Below are 15029 nucleotides of genomic sequence, written 5' to 3' on the forward strand. Positions count from 1 at the left end.
ATTATATTAACCAGAGAAAATGTCAAAATAACAGTATCATGCTTATTTTCATCTCATTTCACACCTTCTGCGAGTAACACCACGTTAATGGAACTATAGCCAGATTTTCATAGCTGAAGCAAGAAAAATGACATTTTGAAGATAATGTATTCGCCGTATTGTCATTCATAAGTCATAACAATTTCATATTTACCATGGATGGCAAAATGCTATAACCGTCAATATTCACAAAGAACTCTATACATCTCGTCTTCAATTTCTTTCTCTTCTCTTGTTGTTGGTTTCATCCACCGCAAAAACCTTCAAGGAAGCTCAAGGCGTTTCATCGAATACCATCACCTAAAGAACCCAGTCAAATGAACGTAAGTGAGCAAAAATTATCTAACAAAACACTGCATATCATTGACAATTTCCAAAAGTGTATCACCAAACAATATTTGTCACGTAACGTGCAAAACTGGTGTATCAAGATTCCATGCAACGCACAAGAAAATGAAAAATCACACATTTGTCTTCTGTAACAGAGCCAACTTCTTAAGCCTTTTCTTGAGTCTTGACGATATAAGCCACAATACAAACTAGCAGGCAAATGATTACGAAGCAAGCATTCACAGAATTAAAATAATTACAGAAAAAATAATATTACCTTTCCACAGACAGGGCAACTGTCGCTTCTCTCCATCCACTCATAAATACAACCAAGGTGGAAGTGGTGAGAGCATTTTGTCGTTATTTTAGGATTCTCTGGAGTATATTCTGCATATGGACAGGGAAACTAATGTTAAAACAATTCATAATTTTAAACCTGAACTGCGAAAGAGTATATTAAACACCATCAGATATTACTGACAGCAATTACCGCACAGCCATAGTATGCGGTTATAACTTCCCAAGTTGGCTTTCAAGTCTAACCTAAGGAGGTGCCCTTTTTCATCAACACTAACTCTCAAGATGGGTACATTTGACTATGAGGGCGAAAAAAATAGGATACACAGAAGCAAACCATGGCATGGAACTTTTTCTTCATTTTATCTGCCAATGCATTTTATTATTACTTGAGATAGAGGTTCTGAGCGAGAAAACTTAGTGATTTTGTGTGAGGAATGCGCATAACAGCTTGTTCCATCTACTAAACTATCAAGGAAGACTGGCCTTAGTTGAATTACAGTTATCGGAAATCAAAGCCTACCTTTTAAGATGCTGGTATAACAAGTAAAACTATGAAATGGCCTTATGGCCCTCACTTCGAAACCGTCAAATCATCAATGCTAGGACAATGGGTGCCATTAACAAGCTTGCCTATTCAGTTTCTCATTGCTTTTAATGTATATTGCCAATTGCTAATTAGCTTTTAGCCTGGGAAATCAATTCCTACAACTGTTTCTCACTTTCTGACTAAAGTGGTTAAAAGAATGAAACATCACTATCAGAGAATGCACATATCTGAGAAAAGGTGGGTCAAAATCAATTCATGGCTATTAGAAGCATCACAATAAAGAAAAAAAAAATTAGAAGAGATCATGGATCCTGTAATGGAGTATTTTTCTACTTGAGTTGAAGCCAAAAACGCATGGTAGGTTTGGCACATGTCAAGATAATTTCAATCAGTCAAATATTTTAGATAAGAACAGGCAAAATCGAGTTACTTGGTGGCTGCAAAACCATTTAAAGCTATATTTGGGGAAGCCAAAAAAAAATACCTTCAAGACAAGTTGGACAAACATCCTCATCTTCTGATGTTGAATAAATATACCCAATTCCAACTGTTGCTTTTGCTGATGACAGCTTCAGTGAGGATCTAGAACGCTGTTCCTTGGATCCTTCTTCACAAGTAGAATCATTCCATTTGTCTCCTGCACTGAACGATTCTGAATCCACATCATTATCACTTCTTAAAGGCTCCGATTCCTCGTGTGAATGACTTGTACCCTTTTCCCGTCTAGAAACCAAACCATCACGCTGCAACTGGAAATATCTGGGGTCGGCATCATAAGGCAAGGGCCTAGGAGGAGAGCGGTACATGTCAGAGAGGGAGTTGTCCAGTGATGCACTAGAAGTCATAGATGCAGGCCCCTGAAGGGAAGAAGGGAGAGAATGCACTTCCCCTCTTCGAAAGAATGAGGTGTACTGCATCAATGGGGCAACCAAAACGTAGAAGAAAATAGTTGAATCTACATCAGAGATAATCCTTGGAGGACATATAATGATATAAATAAAAACTACAAAGCATCATAAGACATTGATTTGATAGTCCAAATTTACGGCATGCAAAGGAAAGACGATCACATTTCGCAACTGGTGTCCAATGTAAGGAAACCATTCTAGCTCATACCATATAGGAAGGGCTTCAATAGCTCATGCCAAACAACTGCATCCCTTATGGTATTATTACTGAACGAAAGAGCACCGCCTAACAACTGCCATTTTTTATGGAATTAACACAGGAAAAGGACACTTACACTATACTTGTTTTCATCAAAATTGTTCCAGAACATAAATAAACTAATTTTAGACCGGTATCTAGTCGTTAAAAATGACCCATAACCATTAGAATGCCTGATCTACCAAATAAGACACACATAGCCCCAAGCTTGAGAACAAAGTAGATCTAATATTATGCATACACAAATGAGCTACCTTAGATTAGGGAATACAAAAATAAATCCTATAAATAAGGTGAGAACTCAATCCCACAGAGCCATTACACACACACATTTCATGGAAGGATCCGCAAACAGAAATCATACATTAACTTCAACTTCTATACTCTTAAGTCACACTATATTCTGAATATGATGTAAGTTTGGAACTTTCAAATGGAATAGCATAATAGCAGGGAAAGAAAAGTTGCACCATCCTTGAGCAACATCATCATCATCAGTTAGTTGCAATACCACATGCAAGATTGCAAATAAAAGGTTGTTTAAAGGCCAACTCTCCTCTCGAACGAAAAATATAGTCTCGGAAGTTCAAATAACAGTAAAAAGAACTGCAAAAAAGAAATGGCAGTAGAGAATTAAAAGCACAATCCCCACTTGTAACTAAGAGCATGATAACTTTTCAGTTAAGTTACTTTTCAGATCAAAACCAAAATAACCGAACAGAAAGGACTTCAAAACTGTGAGACTTACCAGGCTTAGAAAGTTTTGAACAAAACATCTGTGACACATACTGTTCCTGTAGACTGAACTGTTTGGATCCATGTACTCCTCAAGATCCTCAAAATGCAAACAGCAACAAACAGCACCCATGACGATGCTTCAATCTCTTTCTTTCAATTAAAAGTCTACCCACAGCAAGTCTTTTAATCTCACCAGCAACTCTCAACTTCTTTGATCATATGCATCCAGAAAAATATTTCTCTTGAAGCAGTAAAGGATTATGACAATATAGAACGAGAGAGGTAGCTAGGCTCGCAGAAGTCCAAGTCCACGAACTAGTACCATCCCTCTTTTATTTCCTGCGGATATTTTTCTCTCACCTGTTGAACAAAACATGCAAATTAAAAATGACAACAATTAAATATAAAATGACCAACAAAGCAATCATCAGAGCAAAATAGTAAGCCATTTTGAGTAATGGACTAACATCTACACATCCAGCACCAAAAGCTAATCAAATGAAATGGAATAACACCCATAACCATCCAATTGCACAGGCATTCATCAACATTCAATTGAAAAAGAAATTTGCTTTAAATAAATCATTACACAGACTGCAACACAAGTTCTCCATTCAAGATTATCAAAAAGATGTGCGGAAATAATTATATGATTAAAAAAAAAACCAAAGTAATGATATTAATCCAAATTTTGCTGATTTTTATCATAAAAGTCACATTTTTTTTTTCCACAAAGATGCTTCCTTCAACAATTGGGGAAAGCAGGGGTCCTTCCCTCTAATGGAAAGGAAACAATATATCACCAACCAAAGGTGAAATCATCTGAGAAAGAGAAGGAGAATTGATCAGCGGCATCGTTCATCAGCTTTGAAAACAAAATTTGAAAAGAATTCCAACAACCTATTAAAACTAAATTTCGACGAAAATAAAAGCAATCAACACAGGCATCGATCATCGAAACAAAAAAGACCCATTTGCAATTATCATGTTCAAGAGAAGGAGAATTGATCAGCGGGCATAAAAGTGCACATAATTGAACAAAAACACGAAGAAAAACAAAAGGATACCTGGAGAGAGCTGAGAAAAAGTGGAGAAGGAGAAAGAAAGAGAGAGGTAAACGATGGAATTGATTGATATAATATAAGCAGGTGGAGAGAAAGGTGGAGCAAGAACCTAAAGAGAAGCTATTAGAAAGGAAACAATATATCACCAACCAAAGGTGAAATCATCTGAGAAAGAGAAGGAGAATTGATCAGCGGCATCGTTCATCAGCTTTGAAAACAAAATTTGAAAAGAATTCCAACAACCTATTAAAACTAAATTTCGACGAAAATAAAAGCAATCAACACAGGCATCGATCATCGAAACAAAAAAGACCCATTTGCAATTATCATGTTCAAGAGAAGGAGAATTGATCAGCGGGCATAAAAGTGCACATAATTGAACAAAAACACGAAGAAAAACAAAAGGATACCTGGAGAGAGCTGAGAAAAAGTGGAGAAGGAGAAAGAAAGAGAGAGGTAAACGATGGAATTGATTGATATAATATAAGCAGGTGGAGAGAAAGGTGGAGCAAGAACCTAAAGAGAAGCTCGAAATCCGGGTGTTTGGAAAATCGGCGAGAAAAGCGATGCAGAAGCGGAATAGAAGTCACCCCGCCCCAGTCTTGTCTGCTCTTGGCTTTGATAGTTGGTGATGGAATCAATTGCACTAAAATATTAAATTATAAAAATTAAAAAAAAAAACCTTATCGGTAAATTCGGTCATGCTTGATTGAGAATTCAATGATTCATATGGGATTCATAGCACATACTTTATACTATCAATATTAACTACAACCACTAAGTGATAGTTCATAGTTTTGTTGGTGGTTCTCTCTAAACAAATTGTATGACTCAGAGACGTACGGGGTTGGATTCTCATTTTAGGAAGGAGAAAATTATATGATATTATTATTGGTTATTAGAAAAACCAATATTTATGTGTCTGCGGGCCATCAAGTTCAAGTTTAGCTTCATATAGAATATTTAAAAGATCATTCGAGTTTAAGACCATATTATATGTTTAAAGGGTAAATTTGTATGAAGTCGTTGTGGGTAAATAATAAGATTTTTTTGATACTAGGGAGGGGGAATACCCACAGACAAACCAAAGGATTAAACCTCTACTTGCAAAACCCACCTAGGCCATGCAACTCCAATAAAATCCTCCCAAAGCAGACCTTGAATGCCAACAATAGGATGCTGAAGAATCGTTAGCCCATTGCCATGGTTGAGAGACTCAGATGCAAGGAAATCAGCAACCCGATTCCTTTCTCTATACACATGAATTACTTTCACCTCCCAAGCTTGATTAACAAGCTTCTGGCACACACTAATCAAATTGGAAAGAGAGAGGTTTGGAACACTCTGCTTATTTAGCCAATCCACAACCATAGAGGAATCTGTCTCCAAAATAACCATAATAAGATTGTTGTGTGCGAAATGTAAGATTGTATAGTATCATAGTAACTTGTGTGTGAAGTGTAAGATTGTATGATGTTGTTATCGGTTATAAAAAAATCAATATTTTTATGTGTGCGAGTTATGAATTCCGAGTTTAGATTTATTTTGGATTTGATGTTGAGCTATGAAGCTCAATTTTAGACTCATATGAGATGTTGACGAAAAGAAGCGTTTGATTAAATGTATAGTCGCACAATAAAAAGGTTTTAGTTGGAATGGCCAATTCTCTGCCTAATTGCGATTACACATCACAGAGAGTGTGAAAGATAAAACAAGACTTACAGCGACTGCTGCCTCAAACGCGTGAAAGATCCCATTGTTGTCTTGTTGTACGTATAGGTATGGTATTTGCATACATTTCTTAACACTCGATCAAAGAGCGGGACCTCCATTTTTGAACCTCCTCACACCTTTATTATTACTATTATTATTATTACGAGCAAGACTCTCTCCACTGTTCGTTGAGGCATCTTCCTGCGGCCGGCCGATTCCACGGCTCCATTTGTCAGATCTGCTTGTCGCAGTCCTCTCTGCATACATTTCCACGTTATCTTTGCCAGATTCGTATTTCGCGACCAATTTGCGTTGGGAATCTCCATTTATCCACAATGGGAGAGCTCGAGGAGCTCGATTTTAGTGAGTTAGGGTTTTGGCTTTGAATTTGGTGGTGTTCGATTCAAAACCTCACTATGGCAATCTAGTAGTAGTGGTATCTAAGTTCTTTTCGGCAATTGGAAAACCCTAAGCCTTTATTTACAATGCAGAGCAGCTCGTTGAGCTCCTCCACAGTTGCGCAACCTGAGGCCATACTGGAATGGCTTCAAAAGGAGATGGGATACAGGCCCTTGGGTTCCATCGGCGCGTCGAGCAAATCGCAGTTGCCGTCAATAGATGCGCTTCGAAAAATTTGCCGTGGAAATATGATTCCCGTTTGGAATTTCTTGATAAAGAGAGTAAAATCGGAGAAGACTGTGGAGAATATTCGTAGGAACATAATGGTTCATGGTGGTGACAGTGGCAATTTGGGTAATTTGGCCAAGGAAGAGGGTAAGATTAAGGGGAGGAGGAAGGATAAGACAGCAGGGGAGAGCTCGAGTACTGCGGAGAGCAGGGAGGCTGCATTGCAGGAGAGGGAGACGGCGGCAAAAGATGTGGAGAGGTTGAGGAACATTGTGAGAAGGCAGAAGAAGGATTTGAAGGCCAGGATGTTGGAGGTTTCCAGGGAAGAGGCAGAGAGAAAGCGGATGCTTGACGAGCGGAGGAATTACAGGTTTGGGTTTCAAAATATTATGCAAGCTTATTGCAGATTCATTGTTTATCAGTACGTTTTTGCTGTTTAATAAATGCAGGTGAAAGAGAAGACAATGAAAATTTTGATTATTGCCTTTTCTGTTGTCTTGGCTTCATATGTAGTGGCAAAGTTACGTCCTAATTAGGCACATGTTATATTTGAGCCCTGGTGTATTTCTCATTGTATGCGTGTTCGGATTAGCAGAAAGTTTTAAATTTGCCGAATAAGATGTGTTGCATCAATATGACCTATGGTTATTTAATTTGAACCTTAGATTTCCACAAACAATCAGAGGCATTATGAGTTGGTGAACTTAATATATTTTTCCTTTTCAAACTAAGAATGACGTGGTATTTGTAGAAAAAGAAAAGGTGATAGAACTATTATTATTCTCACAATATTGTAATATATGCCTTATTCATGTTGCTTTCATGTTGCAGACATAAGCAGGTGATGTTAGAGGCATATGATCAGCAGTGTGATGAAGCTGCAAAAATTTTTGCAGAGTACCATAAACGTCTTCATCAGTATGTTGATCTAGCAAGGGATGCTGAAAGATCAAGTACTGAGTCTTCGGTTGATGTAATTAACAGCTTCAGTGCCAACAGTGAGAAAGAATCGGTTTATTCAACTGTTAAGGGTACTAAATCTGTGGAGGATGTCATTCTTATAGAAACAACCCGGGAAAGAAATATTAGGCAGGCTTGTGAATCTCTTGCAGTGCATATGATTGAAAAAATAAGTCATTCTTTTCCTGCTTATGAAGGAAGTGGTCTTCATCCAAATCCTCAACTAGAAGCTGCCAAGTTAGGCTTTGATTATGATGGGGAAATACCCGATGAGGTTAAAACTGTAATTGTGAATTGTCTTAAGAGTCCTCCTCAATTACTTCAAGCAATAACTGTATACACGTTACGGCTGAAAGCTCTGGTTTCTAGAGAAATAGAGAAAATTGATGTTAGAGCTGATGCAGAAGCCTTAAGGTATGGTTATGTTTTCTTTTCTGTTTATGATGCTGTATGTTATAATCCTTGACCCTTCTGCATTTCGTTACGTTGGTTGCTTGTCTATTAATTTTTTGTGAAAAGTAAAAAATATAATTATTAAAAGCACCAAGTGGGCTCTGTAAGAACTAAGAAGTACAACCTAGGCTCTTGATAACGTTTCAGGGGGAAAAAGTCTAATGTTATTGTCATTTATAGTTCAGTATACCAGAAAAAAGAAGTGTCAATCCAATCTTTTTCAAATTCTCGAGGAGTTTTTTTCTTTCCATTCGAATACTCTTACGTTTCACTCCATCCAGGTTGCCTGTCTATTTAACCAATTTTTTGGCCTTTGAGAACCTCGTAGCCCATAGCTCCCTTAGTCAAATACTGGCCATTTATACCGTGAACTTTGATCCCTTTTGTTTTGTAAATTCAACTTATAGAATGTGGTACGTACAAGGTATTTTGATTCTTTGTTATGTCATTTAGTAAATTTTTTTTTTCATGAATTTGTTTCGAGTGTTTCTGATGGTACTGGAATAAAAATGTGTCGCCAACAATTTCAGTGGCATATATCTTATCCTAGAGTAGAAGAAGGCTCGATATTGCAAGACTAGACTTCTCCAAGAAAAAGATGACATATTACATTTCTTGGATCTTCTAATGTATGTTTGTTTTTCTGTGGGATATGTACTCTCCAGATTTCCTTTTTATGTATCTCCTTCTAATTAATAAAATCAACACTCTTTATCAGGTAAAAAACAATTACAGCGGCAATTAGCCACTGTAATTGAATTTATGTGTCCTATCTTTGTTCTACTTAGTGTTAGAGGAAAATCAAATTCAACTAGAATTAAAATTATGTATACATGTTTCGAACTTCTTCATACTGATTTTACACATTATGCCATTGATCCAACTATCTTAACATGTTCTAAATTTTGTACAGTTCTTACTTTTCTGAGAACACCATTTTACCATATTCATAATTTTTTTTGGGTCAGGTACAAGTATGAGAATAACAGAGTAATGGACGTTTCTTCTCCTGATGCTAGCTCTCCATTACATTATCAACTGTATGGTAGTGGGAAGATAGGGATCGATGTATCTTCTAGAGGAAATCAAAATCAACTTCTTGAAAGACAGGTTCTTATTTATGTATGGTAGCTTTTGTATTAATAGTATATCCTTAAAAATTTTCTAAAGTTCGCACTTATCTTTAGGAAACAATGATTTGGACCTTGGGTCTGTACCATCTTGCCTGCTCTTCCTCTAGAAGGGTTGCACACTTTTGCAAGTCAACTGAATCAAACTAAAATTTATCCTATGTCCTATCCAAGACATTGCACCCCCTTTTGGTTAAATATAATGTCAGTAGCAAAAGAACAAAAAGAGCTTGGTTTCATTTTTTTTTTCTATGCTTGAATCGAGATTAGGATTGATTGATTTTAATTTTGTTTTCCTGTGGTTTTCCCTTAAGTTGTTTGTTATCCATCACTTTATGTGCTATATAGTATATATTATTTGTTTTTTTCCCTACAGAAAGCCCATGTTCAGCAATTTTTGGCCACTGAAGATGCTCTAAACAAAGCTGCTGAATCTAGGGACATGTGTCAGAAACTCATAAAGCGTCTGCATGGAAGTGGTGATACAGTTTCCTCGCGCGCACTTGGTGTTGGTGGCACATCACAGAACATAGGCAGTCTTCGGCAATTTGAGGTAACTGGTTAATGAATTTACAGTAAATTATTACCATTTTATTTGGTTGTGATACTTATGGTGGTGGATGTTTTTTCACTTGCATCTTCTTGATCCTCATGTGTTTTTCGTAGTTGATACTTGTTGAGTTTTGGCAATATAGGGTTTCATGTCTTGATAACATTTCTTAGGGTATGGAAGCTTGTTATTATGGGTCTAAGTGAACAAACAAAGAGTAAGAAGTAGCAACTAAGTTCTCTTGTTGAAAATTTCTTATCCTCTTCTCCTAGTGAAATGACCTGCTTGACTAATTTTGCCACTTTATTGTTGCAGTTGGAAGTTTGGGCCAAGGAAAGAGAAGCTGCTGGGTTGAGGGCATGCTTGAATACATTGATGACTGAAATTCAGCGCTTGAATAAATTGTGTGCTGAGAGGAAAGAAGCTGAAGATTCCCTAAAAAAGAAGTGGAAGAAGATTGAAGAGTTTGATGCTCGCAGATCTGAACTTGAAACCATCTATACTGCTCTACTAAAGGCTAACATGGTAAGATATCTCATCTCCATCTCGATAATCATTGGTAAACCTCTGAGCTATAAGTATTGTGAAAATGGCTACGAATGACGGTACAAAACCGTTATGACGTTATCACTTTGCTGATTTTAAGCCAGATTGATCAAGCCTCGTTGATTGTGTTTGTTGTGGACATTTGTCACCTTCCATTTTATAGGATTAAGTGAGTTTTGAAATTGCTTTTGTTTTTGTAGTTATTTCATTTCTCTTGTAGGGTGCAGTTGCATTCTGGAATCAGCAGCCGTTAGCTGCAAGGGAGTATGCATCAAGCACTATTATTCCTGCTTGCGCAATTGTTCTTGACATTGCAAATAATGCAAAAGATCTGATTGATAATGAAGTTAGTGCATTCTATAGAAGTCCTGATAATAGCCTCTACATGCTGCCGACAACGCCACAGGTTTGTACAACTTTGTGAATACTAGTTTTTTTGTAATTGATTAGTAGCTACTGAATAATGTTGCTATCCATAAAGAGTGTGTACGTGTATGTGTATATGTGTGCGTGCTGATGTATATTTGAGCATACGTATGCTTGCATGGTTTCCTGAACTTTATTTCTTGACTGTTCTGGTTTTGTGTAGTTTTAATTTTTAAATGTTTTTATGCCTGTTGTTGACTTGTTGGAACTGCATATCAGTGATTTTATATCTGTAGTTAGGTATTTTAAAATGAATATTCGATCTAATAAGATTATATCAGGACTTACCTTATAATTGCTTTTATGTACGTCTAGTCAGGCAAATGACTATACATTGTAATTAATTCATTTAGAAAGAAAAAGGTTCACATGCAGCCTGTCAAGGAAAATTTAACACGTCTGCTGACAGGAATATTCTATATGATGCTGACATGTCTGATAAAGTGCTATCTTTGGACTGCTGTATTACTGTACTCCCATTTTATCCATGAAGAAGGTAAAAAAGGTAAACAACTCCCGTGCCCAAGGCTCCCGCAATGGGCGGGATTGGGGACATACAGGATGTATGCATACCTTACCTCCCCACATAATATGTGGAGAAACGGTTTCTAGGAACTAAACTTGTGACCTCTAGGTTGTATCCCTGCAACGCTACCACTATGCCACTTGCTCGCTTGTTATCGAGGAAAAAAGAAAAAGGAAAAGGAAAATAGAATGCAGAGAATGTGATTGTGTTTAAGCATTTTCATGGCATAGCTGTTTTACTGAAAAAGAAGCAAACCGTTTCTGACTATATTAAAGAGTTATTTTCTCTTGTTATATATCAGTATTTTGTTTACACCTTGGTTTTACATATGCATTTCACACATGCATGCTGTTGGTGCTCTATTTATCCTTTGATTTCCTACCAGGCACTTTTGGAGTCCATGGGGGCTAATGGATCTACAGGGCTTGAAGCTGTTGCGGCTGCCCAAAAAAATGCTGCTTTATTGACTGCAAGAGCTGGTGCCAGGGACCCATCAGCAATTCCATCCATATGCCGTATTTCTGCTGCCCTTCAATATCCTGCTGGTGAGTTTTTGTGCTCATCTAGAAGCCTTCAAGCATACCTTATGAAAAGAGTGTCGCTGCCCTTTTCAAATAGATTTAGGTTTCTGTGTGGTAATGGCTTTTTTCTGCCAGAAGAGGTTTGGGGATGATCTGTTATGCTACCCATGTCCATCATGTGGTGTATCTGGATTCTGGAAAGAGAGAAATCACAGAATCATTGACTCAAAAGAAATATCCTTTGACTTCTTTGTTGATCATTGGTTTAGTTGTATCAAGTTTTGGTGTTCCTCTCTCTATTCCAATCTGATTGAGGCTTTATTCCCAGCCTCCTTGTAGTTCTCTGGCTGAAGAAAGAGACTTGAAAACTTAGATTCATGGACATTATGTATACTTTCTTTTCTTACATGCTCTTTAGATGTGATTTTGATTGAGTTGAATTCCCTGTGCTTTATATTAGGACTGGAGGGTTCAGATGCTGGCTTGGCATCAGTATTAGAGGCCCTGGAATTCTGTTTGAAACTTCGTGGTTCTGAGGCTAGTGTATTAGAGGACTTGGCTAAGGCTATCAATTTGGTCCACGCACGGCAAAATCTTGTTGAAAGTGGCCATGCATTACTGAATCATGCCTACCATGCTCAGCAAGAGTATGACAGGTAAAGCTGCTATCTGCATATGGGAATTTTGTTTGTTCATGTCCAATATTCAAATAATTTCGAGAAGTTGTCACTGTCAAAACAATAATGCAAATTGTTTAGTCAATAACCCATTCTTTATGCCACTCCATGGATAGTAGAACCTTTAGCAATCTTTCTTTGATTATCTTAATATTATTTTAGTAAATTTATTGTTATTGTTATCTGGCTATTCCATATTAACTTTGTTGTTAATATTGTTACTTTGCCACTTTTACTCGTGCTAAGTCATGGATCACAACATGCAGGACTACTAATTATTGTTTGAATTTGGCTGCTGAGCAAGAAATAGTTGTTTCAGAGAAATGGTTACCTGAACTTAAGACTGCAGTTTTGAATGCTCAAAAGTGCTTGGAAGATTGCAAATATGTTGGGGGTCTGGTAAGAAACTATCTAAGCTGATTGTTTAGTCATTCACCTGTAGACCACCTATAATCCTGTTCTCATCGCTGAAATAAATTCATCTTGCAAACTGCTCTTTTTTCTTTCTCTGTCTTTTGCATGGCCATTGTCTTTGCAAGTGATCATGGGGAACTTGACATAACTTTTGATTGCAAACATTAAGCAGCTTAAAATAAAACTATGAACTTTATTGCAAAAGTTTCTATGTTTGCTAATTGTGTGGTTTGTTGATTGTTTGTGTCTCTGATTATAGTGGACTTTGTTTATGATAAACTTGGAACTTTTTGAAATTGTGATGCAGCTTGATGAGTGGTGGGAGCAACCTGCATCTACTGTTGTTGACTGGGTTACAGTCGATGGTCAGAGTGTTGCTGCATGGATTAATCATGTGAAGCAGCTTCTGGCATTCTACGATAAGGAGCTCTAGGCAAATAGGTGCATCTTGATGTTGCCAAAATCTGCCATTTTCTGCCTTTAACTTTTACCATTTTCATATCATTATGAAAAATACGTAGAATACAACCGGCACTGCTGGTAAAGATATCTGTTGAGCATATCGGTTCAAAGTGGCTTGCTGAAAAAGGTTGCCAATGCATTTCATGATGCAGAAGAGGCTGAAATATTTTTCTAACTTGGTTTGGGTGACACTGCTAAGTGTCTCTAATCTCTATTCACAAGAAGTGTGGTATGCCTGATTGATCTCTCTTCTTGTAGCCCTAATTTTCACGGCAAATAACTAGTGTATAGAATAATGTTTCCAGTGTTAAATTATTCCTGTACGATAATAGGTCACTTGGAAGTTGTCGGTCTATTATCATTCTTTTTAAAGAGGGCTTAATGGAACAGCCATGTTGATTTTTTTTTTGTTTGTAATTTTACTTTTGTGTTACTTGACATAAAAGTAATCGAACTTTGAAGGTGTTTTAATGTTTTGAGTCCTTCAACCATACTGGGCATGTCTTTTTTTTTTTTTTTTTTTTGCATCAACAAGCGTATTTCATTTGATACTTGATGGATTGGAATTGAACATTTCACCGACCACTACAAGTTTGTCCTTTGAACATTTGATATGGGTAAAAATTTGGGTTATCAGAAATCAAATTGATCCTCCATTGGTATTGGGGGTGTCGTAATGCAAGTTGTACCTTGTAAAGCTTACATTAGTTGCAAGCATCCAGGCTTCACTGTGGTCTTCATATTCTTGCATCCCAAGCTGAAATGGTTTCACGGCCGCCTGCATATTGTGCCTGAAAAGAACTTGGCATCATTACGTTAGTGGGGACACTCGCTGATCAAACTGAAAATGGATCCAACTCATTGGGCTTAACACTTGGACTTTGGGCCCATTCTATTTGCCTAGGCTGGGCAGCCTTGCGAAGGAAAAACGACGGCACCAACAGGTGAGGTGGAATCTCAAAACATTATCAATGGGCTTTTGGCCCATTCTAATTGATGTGGACTTGGCGTACCTCTTTGTAGGATGGTTTCGCATACAAAATTCAAAAAATGAAGATATAATATGAATAAAAGTAAATACAGGTACTTCGTGCAAAATCAAAATTCAGGGTTACGTCCCTGTAACTAGTAAGTACTCTATGCATTAGAATAAAACCTTCAGAGCAGCTGTCGCTTCTTCTCTTCCCCGCGCTTTCGACATCTCGGAGCAGACATGGTACTTCTCTCTCTTTCTATAAGTTTTGCATGTATGAACTGTCTATGTATGTATAGCTTGACTCAATTACGGATTCCAGCGATTTTGAAGTTTGAAACCTAATTAATCGATCTGTTATTTGCTCTCGATTTAACTTTGCGGAGTTGGAAAGTATATTAAGTAGCTGTTCTTGATGGTTCATTTCCTTTTTTTTTTTTGTTAATTATAATGTTTTACTATCGCAATCTTATTGTCCATCACTGGAAGAAGTCGATGTGATGCTTGATGCAAGTACTTTTACAATTGATAAATAGGGTCGCTGTTTGCTTCGTGTAATGTAGGAAGGAAAGTGGAGGAAAGGGAAACGCAGAAAAAGTTAAGTTCTAAGCATCTGAACTGCTTGAAGCAACTGTGTTGGCTAATGAAGAATTAGTACTCATAGTACATAAATAAATTAAAGAAGAAAAATTAGTTATTCAATGCCATTTGTGGTATCTTTAGTGATTATCATTTTAGTCCACATTTCTTTCTGCAAATACTTTTCCTTGTGTATATGGATGTTCTTTGTCAATGGTGCTAGCTACATGCTTTAGAAGGTCATCTGCCGCTTGATGGTCAATGAGTTAACATTGGCATTGTAGGGA

The 15029-nt window shown here is 37.2% G+C and overlaps 2 protein-coding genes across 5 annotated transcripts; one reads left to right on the top strand and one right to left on the bottom strand.

Moving 5' to 3' along the window:
- Positions 1-88: 88 nt before the first annotated feature.
- On the bottom strand, positions 89-4853 carry LOC119993558 (E3 ubiquitin-protein ligase At3g02290-like). Of its 3 annotated transcripts, none has more exons than XM_038840735.1 (6): positions 4702-4792; positions 4189-4294; positions 3132-3481; positions 1701-2127; positions 647-756; positions 89-339 (listed from the first exon to the last, which is right to left on the bottom strand). In XM_038840735.1, the coding sequence occupies exons 3-6, from the start codon at positions 3249-3251 to the stop codon at positions 313-315; spliced, it is 684 nt and encodes a 227-aa protein (XP_038696663.1). In that variant the 5' UTR covers positions 3252-3481; positions 4189-4294; positions 4702-4792; the 3' UTR covers positions 89-312. The 3 variants fall into 3 exon arrangements, with proteins under 3 accessions (XP_038696663.1, XP_038696664.1, XP_038696662.1); XM_038840736.1 differs by lacking the exon at positions 4189-4294 and adding an exon at positions 4596-4605 and having other exon boundaries at positions 4702-4784; XM_038840734.1 differs by lacking the exon at positions 4189-4294 and having other exon boundaries at positions 4702-4853.
- Positions 4854-5848: 995 nt separating this feature from the next.
- On the top strand, positions 5849-13681 carry LOC119993581 (AUGMIN subunit 5-like). Of its 2 annotated transcripts, none has more exons than XM_038840767.1 (10): positions 5849-6895; positions 7357-7899; positions 8907-9060; positions 9445-9621; positions 9934-10143; positions 10385-10570; positions 11502-11661; positions 12098-12293; positions 12581-12713; positions 13036-13681. In XM_038840767.1, the coding sequence occupies exons 1-10, from the start codon at positions 6384-6386 to the stop codon at positions 13159-13161; spliced, it is 2397 nt and encodes a 798-aa protein (XP_038696695.1). In that variant the 5' UTR covers positions 5849-6383; the 3' UTR covers positions 13162-13681. The 2 variants fall into 2 exon arrangements, with proteins under 2 accessions (XP_038696695.1, XP_038696696.1); XM_038840768.1 differs by having other exon boundaries at positions 5850-6895; positions 8907-9048.
- Positions 13682-15029: the final 1348 nt, after the last annotated feature.

This window comes from Tripterygium wilfordii, chromosome 23 (genome assembly GCF_013401445.1).
Source record: "Tripterygium wilfordii isolate XIE 37 chromosome 23, ASM1340144v1, whole genome shotgun sequence".
In the NCBI taxonomy this organism is placed as follows: domain Eukaryota; kingdom Viridiplantae; phylum Streptophyta; class Magnoliopsida; order Celastrales; family Celastraceae; genus Tripterygium; species Tripterygium wilfordii.